General features: G+C 38.7%; 1 protein-coding gene across 1 annotated transcript; it reads left to right on the top strand.

Annotated features, from left to right (window-relative positions):
* The first annotated feature begins 1,955 nt into the window (after positions 1-1,955).
* On the top strand, positions 1,956-21,246 carry LOC149078329 (solute carrier family 33 member 2-like). Its single transcript, XM_089241982.1, has 6 exons — positions 1,956-2,089; positions 4,205-4,321; positions 5,758-6,544; positions 8,713-8,860; positions 10,651-10,772; positions 13,706-21,246. Exons 2-6 carry the CDS (start codon positions 4,265-4,267, stop codon positions 13,975-13,977), a joined length of 1,386 nt encoding a protein of 461 aa, XP_089098108.1. The 5' UTR covers positions 1,956-2,089; positions 4,205-4,264; the 3' UTR covers positions 13,978-21,246.
* The last annotated feature ends 5,064 nt before the right edge of the window (positions 21,247-26,310 follow it).

Raw genomic sequence — 26,310 nt, 5'->3', positions numbered from 1 at the left:
GAATTAATGAAAGATGATCCCAGAATAAATGAAAGAAAAATTCTAGTTTTAATGAAAGATAATTTCAGCTCCAAAATAAATGAAAGCGATAATTTCAGCATTAATAATGAAAGATATAATCCCAGAATTAAGAAAAAGGGATAATTCCAAAATCAATGAAAGAAAAAATTGTAGAATTAATGGAAGAGATAATTCCAAAATCGATGAAAGAAGTAATTTCAGCATTAATGAAGTGATAATTCCAAAATTAATCAAAGCGGTAATTTCAGAATTAAAGTAAAACATAATTCCAAAATTAATGAAAGAAAAATTCTAGAATTAATGAAAGAAATAATTCCAGCATTAATCAAAAAGTGATAATTCCAAAATTAATGAGATATAATTCCAAAATTAATGAGATAAAATTCCAAAATTAATGAAAGATATAATGCCAGAATTAATGAGATATAATTTCTGAATCAATGAGATATAATTTCAGAATCAATGAAAGAAATAATTCCAGCATTAGTAAAAGAAATAATTCCAGCATTAATGAAAGAAATAATTTCAGAATTAATGAAAGAAACAAACCCAGAATTGATTTTAAAGCAATTACTCCAGAAGTAATGAAAGAAATAATAATTATAAAAGAAATTTCACAACATTCTAAACTATATGGATTGTTACAATTGGATAATATAAGACAATACGTAGATATTAATTCTTATTTTCGTGCTTCAGAACATATAAATAAAAAGTTGAAATCAATGTTATTGCATGGATACCCTCCTCAAAAGTGGGTCTGGCTAATTAATTTAAATTTAATTTTCTGGGCTTCGTATCTCTAAGCGAACTCAATATTTCGAAAATCGAGAATTCAATTCAATTTTTAAAATTATTGATGCGGCGGAAAACCCCACTCAAAAAATTTCCGCATTTCTATGCTAAAATCGGAAATTTTAACATTGATCTCTATGGGGGATCGTGTTTGTTTGCACCGAGTCACGTGGTTTCCTCGCATTAGATGTAGACGACGTCGCGGCGGCTGGATGTTCCCTCCCAAGGAGGAAAGAATTCTTTCCTCCATGGTTCCCTCCAGTACAATTCTGGTCTAGAACCTCTGTCGTCTGCTTCTCTCCAGGTTACTTGTTTTGGATGTCTCCTTATGTCCTGAAAAAATTCCTGAACTGGAAGTTCGAACTCCCAGTTCTGTTTGTGAGCTAAGCTTGTAGGGAACCGACTTCTTGTCTGTCGTCTGCTCATTAAGAGGTTCTTTGTTTTGGACGTCTCCTTACGCTCAAATAAAATAACCGAACTTTCAGTTTGAATTTCCAGTTCAGTTTATGAGCTCTGTTTATAAGGAACTGAGCGGAATAAAGAATATAGTTTTTTTACTTTCAACTTCATCATCACCACATGAGTCACTTTTGAATTCGAGACTAGATAGCAGCACATTACTATAAAGCGGAGTGTGGAAAAATTCACTTTTTACGATCTTACCTGTCGTCTGCTTGTGTGGAGATCTTTTTTTTTGGATGTCTCCTTGGGTGTTGAAAGAATTACTGAACTAGAAGTTTGATCTTTAAGGTCAGTTTGTAAGCTTTGTTTATAAGGAGCAAAGCTAAACAAATACAAATACAAATACAACGCCACAACAGGCAAAATGCCCAACGAGGTGGCTGATAAAAAGATGCCCATAAAAATATGGATGTCATATGTTTCAAAAATACAAACACATAAGGCACTTCTGAAAATTGCATCAGATCTACTACTGGATGGGAGTAAGACGCCTTCATATACGTGTATTAAGGAGTTCTAGGTGGGAGGGAGGAATTTATTAACATATAAGAAAAGCTCAAGTATTGTTAATCCATACTAGATGGCAGCATAAGTACCAAAGTACATCTCGATTATGATTGTTGTTATCTTTTTCTGCTGTAGACTGAAGAGAGGTCGGCCAAAAAACGCAATTTTGATCTTATAAGGCCAGAAATACTGTATAATCCAACCGGAATCAATCGACCAGTATCAACATCATCAAATTTTACCGGTTTTGTTTCCTGGGACGAGAGGATCGTTGGTAAACAATTGATTCAGCTGTTGCTCGCAGGTAATTAATGATTTTTGATTCTTTGTATTGATTCCAGGTCGATAAGAGCGGGGTCATTTCCGGTTGATCGGGAAAAGTTGGAGAAACAAACTGAAAAGTTAGTAAATAAACTTATTTTTTTTGTCCCAAAGCACCTCTTGTTAAGAGAAAGTAATTTTTTAATAAAGTAAATTTTTAAAGTGATACCAAATCCGAGGATCGTCCCCCCCCCCCATATTGCAAATCCGGCTCCCCCCCCCCCCCCAAGGCCGAGATCTTTGACGGACCCCCATGGGCAGAAACACGGATTCATGTTATCACAGACTGTGAGGCTACAAGAATTTTGCCGTCCTTCTCCCATTTTTAGTTTAATTTTCTCGACCCACTCAATCCTCAAATTAGACGTCTTGAGCTATTCCAGACCGGACCAGACTCAAAATTTTTCGATGGTGACTGGCCCTTAAAACGGGCCATTAGCCAACAAACAGGCTGGGGGCCCCTTGGGGACCCCAGATGAAGGGACAGATAAGTGAGTAATGTATGTGAAGTTGTGTATGAATTGGGAAAGTTTGGGAAAAAATCCTCTTTTTGTCATTATCAATTTGGTCAATTAAAAATGGTCCTGGCGATTAATTTAAATTTAACGATGGTAAAATGCCGCCACTGCCTTACGTGATTAGTATTTTTATTATTAGCTTCGCTTGTGAAGAAGCCCAGTCGGGCAACGTCTTGATGTTGGCCTGGACGTCTCTTATTGGCTGAGACGTGAAACTTGATTCCTGATTGGCTGGAATCTACCTAGGGCTATTGCCCGCTTAAGCCGGGTTCTCCTAGGAATATGGTTTCTACGCAGTGAGAGGAAAGGAGATTGGTTAAAAACCTGAAATTCAGATTTTTTTTTGACCAATCAGACAAGATGGTGAAAAGAGATGTAGATAGTCACAAGACCAGATATCAACTGAGAACCGAAAGACCAACAAAATCACTGAAAAGATAGAGAGAAGGCAAGCTTGGCCCCAGAAAAAACGGGGGGCTGCATGTAAACATTGCAATGCAAAATTTGATGCTTTTCCCGCCTTTTGAAACACCAGAAAGGGAAAAGCAATAAATTGTTTTTTTGGAATGTGTCACTCTCCTCTGCATTGCACTTTGAATAGTCAGTAGTGGTCAATGTTCCCAATCGGGAGCAATCATGGGAAAAGTTCCCTTGAATTCGAAAATTTTTTTTGTCTCATTGAGCATTTCTTATCATTCTTGACAATATTCTATAATTAAAAAAAATTGAGATGCATGTATGTTTATAAAAACTATTTTAATAATTAAAACATAAACTTACAGATATTTTGCCCTGAAAATGGGTGATTTTAGAATAACAAATTGATATGATAAAAGCGGAACCGAATAACTTTTGTCTTTTCTAATTTAAGTTCAGAACCTTATAGGTTCGGGGGCGGGGGGGGGGGGGAATCAACTGTTTTCGTGAAAGAAAAATGTATTTTTTGAATTAAATTAAAAGTATGTTCCCAATTGGAAGCATTGGCTATTAAAAGGTTAACTGACCTGGTCCCTCATGCTTTTAGGTCATTCACATATTTGCATGCTGTTTGTCAATCTTGTGGTCGCTCATTGAACTGGTCCCCTCATTTTTTCGGTCACGTAAATGCTGTAGCTGGTGATTCTCAACCTTTGGAAGTCAACAGCCCGGTAAGCCTAGCTCTCTTGTTCACTGGCCTAGCTCTCTAGGCAGATATGGGCTCATGGTTTTGCTGCCCTTGTTCCATTAATTTTCTTGACCCACTCATCCATCAATCGTAAAATTTGCCACCCCTCTGAACTTGTTGCCGTGGGCTACAAATCGCTTAGCCTCTCCGTGAATACGCCTTTGCTGTCAGCAGGTGGGGGGGGGGGGCATGGGCTAGGATCCAATCTTGTACCCATAGCTTCTCTCTCCCCTTGGAAAGGGGGACCATAAATGCAAATTCTAGCACAGGACACAAGAATGGCTAGTTATGGCACTGACTATGGACAGTTTTCCATCATCTACACAATAAAGTCTCTTATAAGCCATGTTTTTCAGTAATGAATAATTAATACCATAATACTTATGGTGTCATTTTTATAATATGTATGTTGAAGCATAGCCCATGTGATCCCAAGTTGCGGAAGAAATCTCTCTAAAGAAGGTGGATTCGAATCATGAGCATGAAAACAGTGGCCAAGTTGGACCTCAAGCAAACCAAAGGAAAAACAAATGTGAGTATGACTGTGGCTTTCTTTATTTTGTGCATGAGTTGCCTTTCATTACATTTGTGTATGTGTTGGTTGGAACAGCTATAGTAATCTGTTTTTGGCGATGTTTCTTTTGCAAGAAAAACGTCTGGAAATGATGAGAGTGTGTGTGTGTGTGGGGGGGGGGGGAGAGAGATCATATCAAACACATCACCGAAAAGGGATTATACTGCAGCTTTTAAAATGTAAAAATTATGATAAAAAAAAATAACAGACACAAAACAACATTCTTAGACCAAACAAGGATTGACTAATGAGATTAAAAATGTAACATCCTATAGGGTATCGAGATTGCAAATAAACAATGGGTTATAAATAAAAACTAAGATTCGGGAATAAAAATTCAGATAGCCTGATAGAGGTGGTGTCACCTTATGGGGGTTTTTTTTTCTGCAAAATCAAATAGTTACCAAAATCTGTAACTGCCAGTTCTGAATTTCCATCGAATATCTACTTCCACAAACATTGATTTCAGTGACATGTTGCAAACAAAAGGCTGAACGCATATAGTTTATTGTAGGCTCTTTCATAAACCAGTGGTCTGGACAAGTTTTTTGGTTAATTTGACCGATCATAGCTAGAACAGTGTTTGCGGAATTGGTGATTACAGATTCTAACGACAATTTGATTTTGCAATTTGCCAATCAATTCGTCACTTGTAGCTGGCCATCAAATTTAGATATTCTATGTGGATCCAGATACCATGTAGGTCTTTCACAAACTTCATGAATTCCATTGTTTTTCAGAATTGACACATTTTTCTCATTACCCATGTATAAGGGGTCGTTCAAGTATTACGAAAGCAATTTTATAGCCATTTTTGCCCCCCTCTTGTCAGCAAAATTTCATCATCACTGCCTAATACCTCCTAATACATATTGGTGGGATCAGAAATGTATGAGGGAGGGAGGAAGAGCATAGGGGCTCGTGCCGCTGTATATGGCCGGCTGCGGGAAAAATACTGCCAATCACAACCAACTGTATCCCAGATTTGCATATTTTCATAATTCTGGATCCACAATGGGGCAACAGCTTCCGTGATGTCATCTTTCACCGCAACAGTCTGCGAGGCATCTCGGGAGCAATGCTTACCGATTAGAAGGATGTACGACACAACATCCTTGGGTCAATTTCGGACGATCAAACTTGAGATGTTTAGGTGAAAATTTAATTAATATATTTAGATTAACAAGTACATATTTGAATGGTGTGGTCCCTCTCTACCTGCCATGGCTCCATACTGTTATCGATGCAGTTGACCATTATGTTAGCCCATGAGCAAAAATAAGTTGGCCACCACTGCTGTAAGATATATTAAGTGACATTTTCTGGATGTTTTCACATTGATTGACTGCATTTTTTCTTCAACTTTATTATCAATTTTATTTTGTATCTCATAGGTGGTAAAGAAAATCGCTACTTTGGGAATTCTATACTTTGTTCAAGGTCTGCCGTATGGATTCCAAGACAAATTCATTCCCACGCATCTGCGTACTTCAGGACTATCACATACGAAACTATCGATGATGAAACTCTTGCTATTACCGTGGTTGGGTAAAGCGGCATTTGCTCCATTGCTCGACATGTTCTGGACAAAGTGGTTTTGGTTACTGTGCAGCTTGTGTAGCCTGTCCGTAGTCGCATTATCTGGTTCAATGATCTATTCGGAAAACTTCTTGTCCGTATCCATTTGGCTGTTCCTCTTGAACTTGCTGTCAGCAGTGCAGGACATAGCCGTGGATGGACTGGCTCTGAAAATTCTGAGGGACTCTGAGATAGGACACGGAAACACCGCTCAAGTTCTTGGATATAAATTCGGTGCCTTGAGCGGTGGTGGCATCCTGTTCTGGATCAATGTGTACTATGGATGGACAGGTCTATGTTTTTCACTATTCATTTTGTATGTCATGTCAGTTTTAGCTATTTTACCTCTGTACGATAATCAAGATATCATTCCAAACGAGCCTGAGCCAGTAATCTTTGTGGAAGAGCAAAAGGAGCCGGATAGCCCGGTCATTGAAGAAAAACTTGGTAGCGAATTAAGACTAAGAAGAAAACATAGTAAAGTGATGGAGCCACAAGTAATGGAAAAAGTCAGCATGGCTGAATTCTTCAATTTGTTTGCAACGCTTTTTCAGACAAGAGGCACAGTCCCGTTGATGCTCTTTCTTCTGATTTACAAACTAGGTGAGGCATTAGGGAGATATAGATGGCTTTTTTCTCAGCCAGAGATATCAAGGAAACAGTTATTTTCCGGATATTGTTCTGAATATTGTTTGTAGATGGTAGCATGCTTGCCCGGTATGCAAGAGGGCCTGGGTTCGAGTCCCGGCGGAGACGTGATGACTTTTCTTTCCGAGCTCACTTCAGAACAATATCCGGAAAATAACTGTTTCCTTGATAGGTGAGGCATGTTATGTATTTTGAATTTTTTTTTTTTTTTTTGGTTTTGAGTGTGGAGACATGAATGTGGCCAAAGTACCTTTATTACTTAAAGTGGCATTTTATCTCTCTTGCACATAGACTCATGCATTGGCCTAGCGGGGGGGGGGGGGGGGGGGGGGGGCTACTACCCAATCCGAAATTACTCTGCTATTTTGCAGGGAAACAGCTAAACAACACTGAATAAAAAAAATTTTGACCCTTCCCGGATAAAATTCTTTGTACGGCTATAGGCTCATATCAATTTGAAGAGCATATCGTCACTTTATAATGAAAACCTCTTATATCAAAAATTCCCAACTTTACATTAAGAGCAAAAAAAAGACGGGACATCCCATTGAATAACACACAAAAGGGGCTAGTTTTTTTCTCTTTAGAGAGCAGATCATTGACAATTTTTTCTTCAAAAACTGTAATAGGTGAAATATGCTGTTCAATTGTCAGTAATTTTCGAATAAAATTTATATAAGACGTTTTAATTTAAATGTGATCGATAGAATAACTATTGCGGTGGAACCTCTCATAAAGTACACTTCCTATTAGCAAATACCTCCTGTCAACAGACACTTTTTCGAATTACATCATTGAGCTTCAGTGTACTTTCCTACCTATTAAAGAACCCCCCCCTCCCTTTCGTTAGCACATACAATTTCCGGTTCTAAGGGTGTTTGCTATCAAGAGATTCTACTGTACCATTTTCAGGGCTTCCATTTGTGCTCCTTTTCCTACTTTTTGGTAAGAGGTCCTACTTTCTTGGTTTTGTCGAGCACTGCCATATTGAAATATAGCCTACTGTAGAAAAGTGAGTTTGAAAGTTATACAGGAGCACAAGTTGATGTTACATGCCCTTAAAGTGGAATATTTTGCAATGAACCCTTGGCCTGACTGAAAATGTTCTGCAGTAAAAATTATAGGTTTTTCTACACAGAAGAGTTCTTTCCCTGAATTCTCCCTGAGATTGTTCTTTGACGTGCATGACAGTTTTTGGCATATTCTGCTTTGTGTGGGGGTTATGTGCTCAATTTTCTCAAAGAAAATTCCGAGATTAGGTGCGCTTGAAACTGGTTGGTCCTTGTTAGAATGTTGTTTCCTGACTGAATATACTTTAACTTGGAGAGAGGAATGACACAGGTATGATCAAAACAGAATATTTATTGATAATTACAAGCAAGACGATAATCATCAATAGATGTTTTCATGCCAACATCTACATTTGAGAAATATTAAGAAAGGCAATTCAAAAACTCTCTTATAAACTGTAGGTTCCAGTACAGTTAGACGGAATAAAACATGGTTGCTCAACCTGTTGGAGAGAGTGGGCCTCTTCATTGGTTTGAAAATGTGTCTAGGGTCACTTAAGTGATCTGTAAACGTGATGCGGATGTGACCCACGACACAGTTCCAGGTCACTTGTCATGTGGAAATGTGTTGTGGGTTGCTTGAGTGATCTGGAACTGCACTGTAGGCCACTAAAACTTCTAACTGTGCTACATGTCACCTAAGTGATCTGCATATATATCGCAGGCCACTTGAGTGATCTGGAAATGCGCTGCAGGCTGCTTAAGTGATGTGTGAATATGTTGCAGTCATTTAAGTGGCAAAAGTTTGAGAACCACTGATGTATGGAATAAAATAATTGTGGAGCAACAAAAACATAGTGAAAATACAATTGCATATTTAAAATGAATACATGTTTGCTTATTGTGAACTTAAATGAGAGAAATATGTTCAATGCTCCGATCTTCTTTGTAGAAATAGCAATGCAAGTTCCTTTCTATTATTAATACATTCTGGTACACAATATAAAGTCTTGCAATCATCTCGAGAGCAAAATACCCATTTTTCGATTATTACTTTTCACTATTTGACATGAACATGATTTAACATCATCTCTTGGTTCTCTTAATTTATAGGTGAAAGAGGAGCACTATCAACATTCCCATTATACATGATTGATCAAGGGGTAAGCATCAAGCAGCTCAGTATATGGAGTGGAATTATTGGGCAGACGTGTTCGCTTCTAGGTTCAGTCTCCAGTGGATGGTTGATCTCGCGTGAGAGGTATGTATACACATCAGAGGCTACTTCACCAAACACCGACTCTGGCCATATCGCTATATTGCAATTTTCTGCCATTAATGAGGTGGGCTGGAAATGAAGACACTATCTATCGGTGGTCGCTTCAAGCTCGTTAGGGAAAATATCTATATCTTCCCTCGGGTTGTGAACCTGGGACCGTGACAGCAACCTTCACGGTGGTAGATGAACATCTTACCACCACACCATTCAGACCAGGGTTTAGGCTAGATAAAAAATTCTTTTCGCAATAAAAGCGAAAATTGGGAGAAAAGCTTTAGCAAAATGCTAATGTAATGATTGATGGTTGGATGTCTGCTCGTTCAGTACCTCCTGTATGCATTTTTGCGAAAGTGGTCACCACTTCTTTCGCATTCTAAGATTTTCTTTTGCATTTTGCAAAAAATGAGACACTAGCTTAAACCCTGACTCAAACACAGATCAGAGGCTGGTCCTTCAAAATTTTTTTATAAATAAAGGGAAAATTAAATCAATACAAAGGCCACAAAAGGCAAACTTCCGAATGAGGTAGCTGAAAAAATATGGATGTCAAATATAACAAAAATACCTGATATAAAAGCATGTATCACCAAAAACTGTATATACTCATGTATAAGTCAAGTTTTTGTGTTTAAAAATTTGTTCCCGAATCGGGGGTTGTTGGCAGAGGTGGATTTGTGGTTTTGCAACCCTTGTGTGCTACACAAATTTTGCCGCCTTTCTTCCATTCTAGTCTACTTTTCTTGATTAGTCATTTCTTAAATTTGCCGCCCCCCCCCCCCCACTCCTGTAAATCTGTGTCTTTACTATCTGGGTCACTCTCAAAAAATGTTTGCACACACCAGATCACTCTTTTCATAGCTCACTGACCTGGTCCCATGCTCTCTAGGTCACTGTTTTGATCATTCACACTCTCTAGGTCACTGTTTTGATCATTCACACTCTCTAGGTCACTGTTTTGATCATTCATACTCTCTAGGTCACTCATTTGCTTATTCACGTGCTTGCACACTTTCTTTCATTCACTTGCTTGCAGAATCTCTAGGTCTTTCATTTGGTCACTCACTGACACAGTTCCTCGGTCTCTGGACAGAGATGGGTTTATGGTGGACTATACAAATTTTTCCGTCATTTTCTCATTCCACTAATTTTCTTGGCCACTCATTCCTCAAATCCACCGCTCCTCTAAACTTACTGTCCTGGGCTATAGCCCGCTAAGCCCCCTTGTAAATATACACCACTGGGGATCAGCTTATATATCTGTGGAGAAAAAAACTTGATCTGCATTATGGTTTTAGCAATCCTTAATTTGGAGTTCGGGGGGGGGGGGGGTTCTATACATGAGTATATATGGAAGGCTCAGAAGCCAATCATTGTAAGGCAATTTACTGAAAATGACTTTTGTATTGCACAAGTGGCTCTTCATGGTTAAAACTTTCTGTTGCCAAAGCATTCATCACTGTCTTTATATTGTAACAGCAGATATCGCCCTTGAACTGACAACAGAATAAAAAGAGATCCTTCTATCTCATTTTGAATTTTATTGACTTGCGCTGATTGGCTTCCTAGCCCTCCATATATTAGTTGATTTTGGTTCATTGATTTAAAATTAAAAATACAATTGTAAGATTTCAAACCTATTCTATTTCCAAGCATTAACAATAATTTTTCATAAGCCTTATACATTGGAATATTCTTTGATCAGTTTTTTCCAAAGTGTTCTCTGCCAGAATATTTTGCTTATGTTGTATGTATCAATTTTGAAACATTTCTAGGAAAATCATCCACTTGTTGTTTTATATCTGTCTTGCGAGGAGTTTACCGATATTTCTGCAGTGGTTGATCATATGTCTCTGGAGTTCTGACTCTACAGGATTTATATATTACATATTTGTCTGTGAGTATATTCTTTTTGTTTGCAGTGCTTCATTGATTCAAACTCCACTTACTTCAAACAGTCTTTAATAGTAAAAAGTAATTAATGGTTTAAAACAATTCTTAAAGTTAGAAGGTAGGTGCTCCTGGAAACCCTGGACTGGCTCATCATCCACATTTGTGTTTAAGTGTGACGTCAGTGTTATTGCTACAGTGCTAATAGCTGTTTCCTTTGCTGTTTTTGTTTAAGGATCAGACTTTGAATGAAAAACTGGTTTTGCCACTCTAAGGTATAGGAGGATCAGTCCGCTAAGTGTTCTAGGCACCTTAGGTGGATGGACAATTGGGATACAATTTTACATGCAAAATGCAGTGAAACTTTGGTTTGCAAGTAGGATTAGAAATGTAAACTCAAATTATTCGTTCCACAGCCATCTCCCTCATGCATGCTAATAAGTTGTCGCTCTGGTCAAGTTGTAATTTTTCTTCGGTTCCACCCATCTTTCATAGATAACAATGCTAATGTTACTTGTCACTAAGGAAAATTTAGAGAGGAACAGATGATTTCTCTATGACTCCCTTTAGAGAAAGAGCTTAATAACAGCATTGCCATGTGTTTAAAAGCAAACATAAAAAGCCTTATGTATCAAAAAAGAATTGCTGAAGTGACGAAAGTGACACTGAGGAAGTTCATTTGCCAACTAAAACAACAAAATTTCTTGAAGCATTAGGCACTGTTCAAGCTGGACCAGATTTCTGCATGGGCAAGTGAAGTATTTACCAAAACATCCCTCCCTCTCTCCCTCCTAATTTGGGGCTTCAAATTTGAGCAAAATATATTTGTTGACAAACCAGAGATTTTTTTTCTAAAACAAAATAGCCTTATAATCTCATCTTTGCTCTTCCCATTGCCCCTTCAATTCAAAATCAGGCTCTGTGTTTATTCGAGATTTCTTTATGTTTGTACCATAACTATTGCTGAAAAATTTAGAGCACTAAAATTAAATATGTTGTAAAAGTGGGTCGCTGAAGAAAAATCTAACTATGCTAATAGTTACTCTGATCAGTCTAAATTAAAACAAAATTTTGCTATAAATTGTGAGTATGCCTGTGTATTCAACCATAACAAGTTATTACTGTAAAACAATGAAAAGGTGAAAATTCTGTTTTTTTTTTTCTTTCTCTTTTGTGATTTATAAATTTGTTATTATTGCAGTTTTAACTTTGCATGCCAATATGTTATTTTAAATTTGTACAATTTCTGTTATTGCACTTGAAACTGACAACACTTCGCTTAAGTGGTCACTCTGTTTAAGCTGTCACAATTTCCCGACAACTTCAGTGACGACTTATCAAGGGGTTTCACTGTATTGTACTCTACTTTATATTTTGTATCGAAACACATCACTTTTTTTGGGGAGGGGAATTATAGAAAGATCTGGGGCTTCACTCTGAAATTCCCTCTTTCTTCCTTCTGAAATTCCATGAAAGACCTCCCAAAGGTCTTTTATGAGCTTGTACTAAGAATGCCACTCAGGTAGTCAGTGATGTCTTAACAAATGGGGCCAAGTCAAACAAATGCTCCTAAACTGTAGAAGATTTCACATATGAATACAATAGTTTTAATTTGGTTTTCCATTGAAATAATAAAATCAAAGAATGCTAGGTGCTGACCCCCTAAACTAGTCAAGACAGTTGGGATCTTGTGTCCTTCAATAGATAACACCAATAAGCAAAGCCTCTTATACACTATTTATAAGAGACTTTGGTATATTTTCTATTTGTATTGAACTCCTCGTCGCTCTCACTAATAGCTGTATGATATTCTTGTATGGCTTCATACAATGTAACTTGCCTTGTGACTAAAATTGAGTCCTCAACAATAACTATATCCTTTTAAAATTCTGTATATATGAAGGTCCTATGCAATAGAGTTTAAATTTCTAGGTGGAAATGTGAGCTGATTTCCCTGTTTGGTGATTTCGCCACAGAGAGCAATAGGCCCACAACGGTAAACTTTTCAATCATTACACTTCACTCATAGTTAGCAAAATTGATGGTACATAACAGCACTATGCAGAACAAGCATTACACAGAAACAAACTTCATGGTAGGTTCTCAACATGTACTATACATATTCCAGCATGTGCCAATTCGTTAGAAATTCCGTAGAGGAATGTGTACGAGGTGCAAGTACGGTTAAGTAGTAGTAGAGTTTAAATGTTTGATAACACCTACCTAAGTCAATCAAAATAAATGAGCTGCTTGTGTTTGGAGGCAAAAAAAACTCATGGGTTTTGAAATTCATTAAGAATTGCAGACCAGGTGAATCATCATTAATGAGCATAGCAATAAACTATTTTTCCAAGACTAGTGATAATGCTGGTCCTTGGGTAGGGTGATGTGACTAGGTGGTAATAATATCAAATGCTATAGGAACATTGGACGTCCATTTCTAAATCACAACAAAGAGTTTTAAGCTCGGAAAGTTTTCCTAGCTTATATTGTAGCCTCAACCTCTCAAAAATCAGTGCAGGATTCCCAGTGACGTAGGAAGTTGGAGGGATAGAAGATATTTGATGAAAAATGCAAATATCTGATAGAAATCAGGGAAAATTTTGTGAAGAGAGAAAAACACTGAAACTCAATAGACATTTGGGGACCATAAGATTTCGATTTTTTTTTCAAGAGTTTTGATCATGGGCGGAGAGGGGGGGGGGCAGATCTAATGTATGTGTATGTATATGAATTGACATCATCATCATCGTGCCCCCCCCCAGACTTCCAAGCCTATAAAGAGACTTCCGGCCTATGGTTTTGATCGAGAAATGATCGAGCAGATTTTGCTGGGCACCCTGCAATGTATTATTGTTAGGCGAGTTATTCTGTAAATGCAATTAATGTCATGGTATAAATTCAAAACATACTTTTTAATAAAATATATTTGTTGTATAGTTTTCAGTGTAACAAGTTTGATCACCCTGGAGTTTTTCGCTGGTATGGCTACGACAGCTATATTCTCTCTGATGATGACATGTTCCTTGAGAGCTCCAGATGTTATCCAGGGCACTCATTATTCTGCATTATCATCCGTCGAGGTTGCTGGGAAGTTAATATTTTCTTCATTCATCGGAGCTCTGATTGACTGGTTAGGTTTGCAGCATATTTATTTGTCGCTGACTTTCCTATCACTAATGACTGTGGGAATACTGCCATTATTGCAATAGCAAACTGCTGCTACTTTGTGTTCGTGCTTTGTAATCGGGGAAAAAAAGCAGCAAACTTTAAGCAGATAGTTTGCTTGTTGTGGTAGTTACTTGACTGTGATAGCCTTGGTGTATCGTTGTTGTTTTTAATTGTGATTTTTTTTTTTTTTGTTCTGTTGCTGCTGAATGGTTTTTTTTTTCGTTGCTTCATATCTTTATTTCAATCTCTGCTCGTTTGTCTGGATTCATTCCATCCATGTTGTTATTGGTGTTTGTTTTAGACTTAGACCGAATAGCTGTCCAGGATCAGCTTTCAACTGTAGGTCCAGGTCTAGTTAGCGCTTGTGCTTGGATAAAAATGGTCTAATGATTTAGAATTGGTTATCGAATACTAGCATTAAGTAAATGGCAAAACTGTCATACAATGTTTAAATTAGCCTATTTTTCATCTTATTCTGCCAAAATCTTACATATATCTTTTATCATATTTAACGAAATGTGTCATGACTGCCTATTTATGTTAATACTTAAAAATAAGTTTGTGTATTTTCTTGTGTCAATGTAGCATTATCCTCTATTATAAGCTGATGAAGGTTTTTGACCTGTACCAGACAATTAGGTACTTGCATATCACTGATTGTGTTAGGGCTAAGGCAGATTTATGGTTTTACAGTCTGTGGGCTACACATTTTTTGTGCTTTACTCCCATTCTAGTCAATTTTTTTTTTAAATACCTATTCCCTGCATTGGTTGCCCACTATTAACTTCCTGCTCCTGGCTATAGCCTTGCTTAGGTCCCCCTCTGTAAATATTTCTCTGAAACCATGTATTAAATTGAGAATTGAATTTATGGTTTTATTCACAGCTGGTTTCAAAGTAGACTGATGATTCTGGGTCAAAGAGTCACCTTTTGTCATCTCTAAATTCAGTACAATGATGCCTTGGCTTACAAGTTTTCTCCTAACAAAAAGTTTTTTCTTCATCTTTCTGCTTTGACTAATGAATATGGATTCGGCTAACAAACATTTTTGTTGATATGGATGCACATGCTAACATTAAGCAGCTGTGTTGTGAGCTAAATTTTAGTGCTTAATTTAAGTTTTTGAAAAATTCCATATGAAATGTCAGATTTAGCTATAAGAAAATGTGTAAAAAAAAGCCAATGTTTTCAGAGCATGCGTTTTTTCAGTGTAAGACTCTTAGCATGAAACTGAACATTTCAGGAGCTTATTTTTTCCATTTGCATGTACGAGAAAGAAATGAGTATGAGAAAAAAATACCCCAAAGAAATGAGCTGATCAGATCACAAAAATGTATAAGGACACCTGCAAACTCTACCAGTTTGCATCGACACCAGCTGGTGTTTGTTATGTACGTTAGCGTAAAATGAAAAGATCTTCAGTATCTCTTCCTGTAAATTGTAATTTATGTAATTTTAAGCTGTTCAGCCTTCTGCCAGTTTTTGTATTTTCTACAGGGCTTCTTAGTGTTTCATAAAACTTATCTTTAAATTTTGGGCCGTATCTAGAACAAATTTCAAAACAATTTTCCATAGGAACTTTCCAAGGGAAATCATGTTTCAGCAAATGAATGCAATTCTAGAACAAATTATCTTAGAGAGAGTGTATCAGCTAACACTCTCTCTGGACAGCCGCAAAGATCACATTGACTCTAATCCTGCCTCTGCTAAAGTTGTGGTCTAAAAATTTAGAATTTCCCTCTTGACGAAGGCTCTTTGGTACAAAATCATCATCTTACTTATATGACAAGTTGTTGCATTGCATTTAAAGAAATAAGAACAAAATGGCTTCAATGATCTTGGAGCTGAAACCATACAATAATTGTTTATACAGTTGATGCTCGATTTTGCAAATTATTTTTCTTGTCTGTACGGGTTTGTAAAAACAAGTGTCTACTGTAATAAAGCTATTGTCCTCCAAATACACGGTTGAGCCAAAATAATAAAAATACTACCTAATATGATGCTAGTCCTTGTACGCAGGCTCAAATACAGCAGCTTACAGTGAACTGTCTGTGAAGACACATTGTCGTTACCACCCTCATTGAATTCACTGATGATCAGTGCCGTCTTAACGCATGGGCCCACCCGGGCACGGCCTCAAGAGAAGAGGGGCCTCACAAAAATTAAATCCAGTTGAAATTGGTAGTCCAGTCAGGAAATTGGTAGGTATTTCTAACTTGATAGAATCCTATAAAAAAAATCATATTGGCCTGGGCACAGATTATGTTCTCAATACGGCCATGTTTGGGACTCTGGTCATTTGCCGTAACATTTATGCATAATTAGTGCATAACAATACTCTTTAACAAGTACTCAGGAACATTAAGAGGAGACTCCAAAAATACATGGCTTTTCCAGGGGTCCACACTTGTAAGGAACAGGTTCTTGCCAAATTTTGTGCTCTCCATTGCTGACTAAGTATGTAGTAGCCTTGCTTAGCAACCCCCCTCCTGTGCTTTTGTGCTCACCCATGCACAACCCCCGGGAATGGGCCTCTTATTTTTTTGCATAGCAATCAACATAAACCATGTTTGATTTTTAGGAACGTAGTAGGGGCTTACTCAGACAGGGCCCAGGGCCCATGATGTCATTAATTACATATGTGCCCCCCTTACGGCAAAACTATGCATTTACTTAGGTGATTTATATTTAATCTTCTAAATCCTAACATAAATCAGATATAGTGTATAAGCATTTGTTTATTGCTGAGGTGGCTTGATTGTTTTGGCTCAACTGTGTATCATAAATCGTAAGAGCAGTATTACTTCTTGGAGTGGCATTTTTTTATTCGAGAGAATGAGTAATATTCTTTTATTAAGATAATCAATACCTGAGATTTAATGATTAATCTCATGTATTCATTCTGCTTATAAGAAACCTTACCAGTTCTTTCTAACGAGCTTTGAATCCTTTGTTTGCTCAGGGTCTGGGACCAATGTTGTGCAGAAAGAAAGATTTATTTTTTTGAGTGAGAAGTAACACTGGAAATGGCAATTATTTTGTATAATCAAGTGTACGAATGGGGGGAAATAGTTGTTAAAATGAGGCATATGTGAAAATCATCGAATAAGCGATATTGAGTGTAGAATAAACCTTACTCATGGTTTAATGTGTTTAATCGCCTAGTATTATAAATCCATCCACGTGTTGAGAAGTATGTTAGACCTATGTGTAAATTATTGTGCTTATGTGTATTTTTTCATTCCATGATATTTACAGCTTACTGTGACCCATTACAGCCAGTGCTTCTGAGTGCATGGGTTTACCCGGGCACCTCAAGAGAAGAGAGAGGGGGGGGGGGCCTCAGTAAAATGAGAAGTTGAGTTTTTCAAGAATTTGCCAGGTGAGGGCCTCAGAAAAATCACTTGGCCCTGGGACCTATGATGCTCTTAAGACAGCCCTCCTTACAGAAATTGTTCGTTCTAGTGTTGTTGGTGCAAATGACTTTGATCTTATCGATGAAAACAAAATTCGTTGGGTTTACAATATACCTGTGCTTTCTTCTTTGTTTGTTGTTTTCTTTTTTTTTTACATCTGTAAATTTGACAAATGATAGATTGGTGTCGTGGTGTTTCGTTCTACATAACCTACATCAGTTATCTCATATAACCTTGGTTTGAAAAAATAAAACTAATTCGAAAACTCACTGAAACTGTTTTGAAAACTCACTAAACCTTTGTTCAAACTCACTCAAACTTTCTTAAAACTTCACTGAAACTTTGTTGAAAACTCTTTACAGCCAAGTTGAAAACTGACTTAATTTGTTTAAACTCACTGTAACTAGTGTGGCTAAAAATTGCCATAGCTTAGTTTAAAACTTGCTACAGTTGGTTAAAAACTCACTGAAAGTGTTGAACACTCACTGAAACTTTGTTAAAAACTCGCCATAAGTTGGTTTAAAATTCATTAAAACTGATTTAAAAACTTTGTGCATATTTGTTAAAAATTCACTGAAATATTAAAACTGTTCAAACTCACTAATACTTGTTCACAAAGTTTGGACAGGTTAGAAACCTGTCCAAACTTTGCTGAGAGTGACTGAAACTTGGTTAAAACTCGCTGAATCTTTGACTCTAAGGTTGAAAACTTAAGTTCATTGTGAGTTCTATACAATCAGATAAATAGGAAAGCTCAGGAACTGCAAACCATATGAACTTATTTTATACAGATAAGTGCTGGGTCTTTTGCATTAATAATGCTATGATGAGCAAATGCTGTAACAGGTTAAACTAAGAAAAATATATTCGAGATATTATCATGGCGATAAAACCAAGACCCAATCAACATATAAATTTTGTATTTGTTGCATTCTCATAAGAGAATGATGCAATCAAACCCAGCTTATAGCAAACATTCTCATGAAATTGGCCTAAATTGTGTGCCCAGCAGGTTTACATTAAATATATTGATATATATATCTTTTTTTTTTTCACTGTTTATTTACCTGTGTCTTACATGTCCCCACTCTATGCGTAATTTTTTCATCAATAGATTTTTTAAATTTGCTTGGACAAATTTTCATGTCTTTCTCTTGACTGTCCCCAGCCCGTTTTTTGAATTTTAAAATAATAATTTTCTACCTTAAAGCAAAAATACGTTCTTTTCAATAATATATATTTTTAGGACGAGTATACTTTCATATTTCATATTTTTTTACAGTTTTAAAAATTTTCTTTATCCGTAGTTTGTAGTCAAATGAAAAGTTTCCCCAGATTTTATTTTCATTCCTGGAAAATATTGGTTTGAGTCCTATAACACCAGTTGCCACCTATCAAATTTTGTGTTGAGAGGGTTAAAAAGAATGTAACCATCACTTGAATCTCCTTTTTAAGTCAATTATAACTGTAAATTATTTCACAAATTAGATTTATATTCAGGAAAAAAAGAAGCGGATGTTTTATTGAATGTTCTTCTCCTGGCTACTTTTTTCGGGAGAAATATATAATTGAAAATTATTTCCACTTCATGTTTCAGTTTAGAGACTTCTATTATTTCAGAAAATCACATGTTTTCAACATGCTTAGTTTTTTTGTTTAGTGTTGCAAAACATATAAAAATGTCTTTCTCCTGGCATTATGTAACCAGGAAGAAGGTTTGATAATTTTCAGATTATAAAAATTAAACGTCCAGATTTCTTGATTGCAACATCAAGCTGCAGTAATGTTTCATCTGAAGACAGCTTTGAGAGCTCCTCTCGTGCTCTAGCAAAAAACAAAGATGCATTAGAAATCTGTTGTCCCCATGAAATTGGTGAAAAAAAGAAACACATAAAAAAAGAAAAATTCAGTTGACAACAGTAATCGCTCAGAATATCAGTGCTTATCCAAAATAAAAATGAGAAACCAAAATAGATGGAACATGTTACCAGTGTCAAACATAAATATCAAATTAGTTGCTGAAATAGGCAAATCTAACGTGGCATTTCGCTTATCTCTTAATATTGTTAAAGGTAGCGAGAAGGAGATGATGTTTCTCAGCCTTTGCTTTTCCTTCATCTATTGGGCTGAGAAACATCTCTCTCTCACTACTGCCGCCACCTCGGAGCCATTTGTTAAAATTGGGGGGCGGGCGTACTACCAGTGCCGTTACTAAGCAGGTGTACCCGCACAGGGGCCCATTTAGACGGGTGGGCAGAATTCGCCATTCTGGGCCCAAGAATGGGCCAGAAGGGGCCTAAATACAAATTCTTGCACGGAGCACGGGAATGGCCAGTTACGGCACTGGGGGGCTACTATGTCAGGTGCTAACTTCAGCACCTTATGGCACAGTGCTTAAATAAGGAAGGAATAGTCGCATCTCCAGTGGTGTATTTGGATAGTGCGCTTTGCCCGGTTTGCGAGAGGACTGGCGAAATTCCCGGCGGAGACAAAAAAGTTGACTTTTCTTTCATAGTTCACTTCGGCATAATATCCAGAAAAGAAAAAAAAATGTCTTCCCTTAATTGTTAAACTTAAATACATTTTTTTCGCTGCTGTCTGTATTTCATGAGCAGGTAAAGAAGTGTCCCTAAGAATTTTTTTTTTCGCTTTTTTTTTATTTTCCGTCCAATTTCATGAGAATGATCCCAACGGAAATTTCGGTCCCGTCCTGTGGATGTTTACTTATTAGATCGTATATTGTGAATCTCTGGATACAGCAAACAAGATTTTCATTGTTTCCTTCGAAATTCGTTTTTACAAGGTTTGACTACACAATGGGGTTGGAAAATAATATACCGTATTTAGTCGCATATCGGACGAGATATGGTTTTGGAGATCAAAATAAGATAAATTAGATGTATTAATTCAACTCCTCTCTTATTTCGTTTATTAACAGATCATAGCATAAGATTTTTTTAGGGCCAGATGACATAGATGTAGGGCGACGTAAATCGGGTTAATATTTTACAAGGCTCAACTTTTATCGACTCCTGGAGCCCCGTGGGCTCCTCTTTTTTATTTATCAAATTTATTGATTTATTTAATTTTGTTCGAGTGGCTGCAGAGCCGCGGTTAAGAACCGCTTTTATAGGGGGATTTCTGAATAAATTCTAGGGGCACTCCGAATAGTTTTAAAAATTGCTGCAGGTGCTCCCCAATGCGCCCCCCGACTCTGACGCCACTGTTGGGATCCCTACGTCTAGCCCAAGTCCCTGAATCAAACAGGAATTCCTCCATAAGTGTTGAAAATGTTAACAAATTCTCTGAAATTGTTTTTTTTAAATTCTGAATTTTTTTTTTTATTCTGAAACTATTTCTCGCATTATTTTCGGATGTTTCATAAATTTTTTGATTATTTTATTAATTTTTTAATTATTTTACTCGATTCTAATTTTTTCCCGTCAATATTGAGTCTTCAATAAATTCCGAATTATCATTTTCAATCAGTCGAAATTATCATTAGTCTGGGGTTATTTCTCAAAATAATCCCAATTTTCCATTGATTATTATTATCTTGCCTTTTAGTGACATTTTTAGTTTAGATATTCGTTCGCTCATATATAGGACGACCTGGGTTTTTGAAAAGCGGTGGGAAAAAAAGGACTCGTCCTACACGTGGGTAAATACGGTATGTGTGTGTGTGTTTAGACGATTTGTCATCTCGGAAAATATGAATCATTTATTGCTTACATTGTCTAAATGTGAAGCTGAGTATGGACGCAATTTTATTTATGAGTGTTTACGATGTATTTGTTGTTTTCTATAATCGATCATTTATATTGGTTTTATTCAATTATTATATTTATTGTTCTCCTTTTAAAACCTTTAGTGATATTTTTTTTGTTTTAATTAAATTGTGTCTTTTTTTTGTCGAATGGTTATCGTGCTTTTTTTTTTCGGCTCGAATATTTGTCGTTTGTTTCATATTCGTCACATTCTTAAATTACACTATCATTAAAGCCGATCATGTTAAAAATTGACAGATAGTCTCTGAAAATAATGTACATACGAGCCTGTTTTTTGCATGCTGGTGTATTGTCCTCTAGCTATGACATGTGGCTTAGCTACGTCAAGTCACGTTGGACGATTTTCTTTCAATTCTTTCGGGTAAAATTGATTGGGCATCGAAGAATAACTTGTCAGCTGCTGAGTTTTCTCGATTAACTTGCCTTCTGGAAAAGAAGAGATTTGTCCGACGTGACGAGCCGTAGCCATGTACATTCACACGCACGACGTTTTCGGTTGCTCACCGACCTGGTCTTCGGTCATTTTCTGGGTCATTCACATGCTTGGTCACCCTTTCAGTCGCTCACCGACCTGATCTCTCACTCTCTACGGAAATATTCTGGTCGCCTATTGACCTGATCTCGCTCTCATGGTCACCCTTTTGGTCATTCACATGCTCTAAGTCACTCTTTTAGCCACTCACGTGCTTTCACACACTCTTTGGTCGCCTACCGACCTGTCCTCTGCTCTCTTGGCCACTTACATGCTTACAATCTCTAGATCGCTCTCTTGGCCACTTACATGCTTACAATCTCTAGATCGCTCTCTTGGCCACTTACATGCTTACAATCTCTCTAGATCACTTACTAACCTAGTCCATTGCTCTCCAAGTCACTCTTTTGGTTACTTACATGCTTGCAAACGCTCTAGATCACTTGTTTGGTCACTCACAGACCTAGTCCCTTGCTCTCTAGGCAGAGGCGGATTTCTGGTTCCACCGCCTGTGGGCTACACAAATTTCGACTTCTCCCATTTTACTAGTTGACCACTCATTCCTCAAATTTGCAGACTTAGGTTATATCTACTTAGCTTACCGCTCTTGTAAATACGCATCTGGGTAGCAGGGCTGTATTAAGAGCATCGTGCCCAGGGGCGTAGGGTGCCTTTTCGGGGTCCCTCTTGAAAGGGTTATTATTATGCAAAACAAATGTAAAATTTTGTTTGGCCCTCATTCTGCTCAGGGGCAGCGTCCCGGTTGCCCCAGCCTAGTTACGGCCCTGATCATACCCCATGCATAATGACAAGCATAATGTAAATTGTCCCATTCCGTCAAATCTCGAAAAGGAAAAAAATATTTTCGGGGTAAGGAGACAAAGTAGCATCAATTCAGCATCCGAAATTGGCGAGATAACTTGTATCTGCCTTGACTATATGCAGGGCCACAACTAGATACTTTGTCAGCTGGATTTAGCCAAATCCCCCTTAAGAGGGGGGGGGGGGTATTGGGCAATCACGTATTTTGGCACCCCTGTGTAGTGTAGGAGCAGGAAAAAAGGTGGATTTTTGGTGCCTTTCCCTCCCCCAGTCCAGAGCGCTTCCTAGCTCCCAGTTGCGGCCCTGGGAGAGTCTGCATGTCTCGTTTCAGGTCCGACGGCGATTTTTTGTTATCGACAGCAGAAATGGCAGGTGATGACTAGGGCTCGGATTTTCATGCCCCTAAAGATGAAACGTCGGTATTGATCGGTAAATTCAGGTTTTTCAACTTATCAGCAACGACGTTTCATGTTTAGAACATAAAAATCCGAGCCCTAGCTGATGACAGATCTACGCGTTGGCGATGATTGGTGACTTGGCGCTAATCGGCGATGGTTCACATTACGGCATACATGTTCAGCCCGCGGGTCAAAAATGCGGCCATAGAAGTCTCTGATGTCGCCCTCAATCACAAACCTCATTTTGTTAAAATTAATTAAGCATCCCATTTCAAGATCATTTAAGTGATCCCACGCAGTTCGACGTAACTTGAATGGTCTGCAGTATATTTACAGATCGCCACGGCACCGTTTCCAGAGCACTTCAGTGGCCGTTTCACAGATGACTCAAGTTACCCTTGGTACATTCAGACATCACTTAAGTAACCGGCGGCACTATTCCGAATCACTTAATAAAGTGGCCCGCGGCACAGTTCCATGAAGGATTAACATTTACATAAGTGACCCACCGTAGATCGCTGTATTTATAGATCACTGTCGCACATTTCCACAGCACTTTAGCTTCCCATCGCACAGTTCTAGAGCGTCTAAGCGACCCGCACATCACACTTACAGAACACTCAAGTGACCCACAGCGCAGTTCCAAATCACTCACGTCGCGACACATTAATCATTTAAGTGATCCCAGCGCTGCTCCAGATCACTTGTCGTCCGCGACACGTTTCTGAATCATTGAAGTGGTCCGCGCTCTCCTAAACGTTAGGGTCTCTTACACACTCAGAACGCACACATCGTCCTGGGTCCGCGTGTGCTTTCAGCCAGGTAGGGACGATCCAGCCTTACAATCGCTTCGCCACTGAAGGTTTGGGAAACGGTCCTAGGCCAGGATTTTTGACGGGGTCCCAGACAGAGAAGAGTAGACGTTGTCCAGAACCTGGCCTGGCCACGGTAGAGGACTCTTTAGATCCACCAAGCTGAGAGGGGAGATGTGGACCAGCACCTGGGTGGGCCACAGTAACACGAAGGGCTCACCCGAGCCGAGAAGAGTAGAAGTGGTTCAGGATCTGGTTTGGTCACGGTAAACAACAAAGGGCTCACTAGAACTGCAAAGCCATGGGCATAAATTTTGAATATTGTGAATTTTTTTTTTCTCTCTATTTGTAACTTTTTAAATTTGTAACTGCTTTTTTTAAATGTGTTTTCCTGCCGTTTTACTGTACAATTCATTTATATATGCATAATAAAGCACCCAACAACGCCAAGCCCCTCATCCTGGGCAATGGCCAAGATTGACAGTTATTGATAGAGTCTGGGCGGTGCACGGTATGAAATGAAATGGGCTCCCAGACAGGGGCAGCCCAAGGGAAAAAAACCTCTACCCCCAAGCCTTTTTTTCACCCTTTCAACTTGGATTCAGCTCCCCTCCTAGAGCGGCGCCACTGCTCCCAGATGTTGGTTTCCGATCAAATTTATAATGCGACATGTTTTTTTTTTTTGAGAAATTAAAAGGCTAGGGTGGGGGAAGGGGTTCCCCCGATTCTATTAATCATCGTGAAAAAAGGGAGGCGTAGAGGTATGAATGAATGAACGCCAGAACTTTGCCACTGGATTAATCCCGTTGCCGAGATCTCTTCCGGCCCAGCTTCGTGGCAGAGTCTGGAACAAAGAGGCGTAGAGGCAATTCACTACCGTTTTACTTCCCCCACCCTCCTTCCAACGCTGAGAAGGGCGTCGAAGTTACTATTGGCCTTGACTACTTGTTGGGAAACACGAGGATACGGTGGCAAAATACATGGGCTGTAGGGGCGGCTCTTGGGCCGCTGTCCAGGAATGGCCCGGTTAACGATTGATTTTTTCAGCATGGTCTACTCTTGCGAGTATCCACTTATATCTCGCAAGGGACAGAGTGGGGGTCTAGGAGGGATGCCAAATCTGAGTTGAAAACAAAAAAAAAAAAAAAAAGCTTCTTTCACCAAAAAAAATCTGGTCGAGAGGGTTTGGGCCCGAAAGTAGATTCCGCACGGGTAGCGATTTTTTCCTCCAGCAACTCCTGCATAGTAGGCCCAGCCAGACCAGATACAGCAGGGGATGGGGACGATCAGTACTGTCAAGAGCAAAATTTTCTTGTCCAACAAAATACGGGACGATCCCGTACGTATGAAATCATCGGAAATGTTTGGGGTGGGGAGCTCCATAAGTATTATGGAGATGGTGAGAAATATTGAGGGGGGGGGGGAGCCCCATGGGGCCGGATTTAAATGTACGTCTACGGACTATCCTACTACGACCTAAATCTAGATAAGTGGTCCTCACCCAGGGGACATGGCCATGGGCGGAGATACGGGGGGGGGGGCCATTGGCCCCAGCGTCAAAGGTGGAGTCGACTGATCTAATGTATATATGAGCTGGCATCATCATCATAATCGTGCCCCCCCCCCAAGACTTCCAAGTCAATCTCCGCCTATGCATATGCCCCCCCCCCCCTTGTGGTCCTGGGATATTCTGGGGGGGGGGGGCCACGGGTGAAAATCAAAATGAAAGGGAAGCCACGGCAAGTGTAAAGGGGACCACGGCGAACTGTGAAGCTTTCATGTGAAATATGCAGCTGAAAATTATTGTGAGTATGTAAATATGTCAGTTCCAGCTGAGCATTAGACACCAGAGCATCACTTTGCCCGGGAACCCACGATGTTAAAATAGCCATGTAGAGTTCCTCAAGAAGAAAGCTCACTGAAATTTAGCCCAGGGCAGGCAGGGACCCAGGAAGATGTGTCGGGGAGGGGGGTGGCGATTTATTGTATAAGTTGGTTGGACCGTCCCGTATTTTAAACAGGCCTATTCCCACCCCCCCCCCCATATAATTCGGCTCTTAGGAGAGACAGTCAACCCCCCCCCCCCCATCCAAATCCATACCTTGCCCAGGGTTCCTGAGATCGATCTTATTTATGAAAGTTTTGTTCATTTTAGAAATTTAGTATCCACTAAATTCAATTTGATGAGTTGAAAGGGGTCTCGCGCGGTCTTGGACGAGAAGGAACCGGCTGTGACTTCAGAGTCTCAATTATCGCCAAATTTAACACCTTAAAGGAAACACGTGCAACAAAAAAAAGAGCCAAAATTTTTTTCTTTCTTCCTCAGACGATTTTAGAAGACGTCATCTCTATTTTCAGAATTCTCGGCAGCTGTTTCCTTGCGTTGTTGTTACAGCCATCGGAATAAAGCACATCCTCCTTCTTAAAAAAGACAACAAGCGCCATCATGTGTAATGAAAGACATACACAACTGGCCAAGACAGAAAGGTTGAATAACCCGTTACATAAACTGCTACTTCCTATGTGTGTGTGTTGATGTTACATGTATGTAAATAATGTTGTGCGGCTTCCTGGTCTCAATTGTTTCTTGGAACCGAGATATTATGTACAGTATGTGTGTGTGTGTATTTACGCTACTGGACTCATAAGGAAACATCCCGGAA

Source organism: Pholcus phalangioides, unplaced genomic scaffold (genome assembly GCF_987345545.1).
Source record: "Pholcus phalangioides strain wild (caught in Gottingen) unplaced genomic scaffold, Ppha-v1.0 ptg000014l_1, whole genome shotgun sequence".
Classification (NCBI taxonomy): Eukaryota; Metazoa; Arthropoda; class Arachnida; order Araneae; family Pholcidae; genus Pholcus; species Pholcus phalangioides.
The sequence above is the reverse complement of the archived record's forward strand: the minus strand, read 5'-3'. Positions and strand labels throughout refer to the sequence as shown.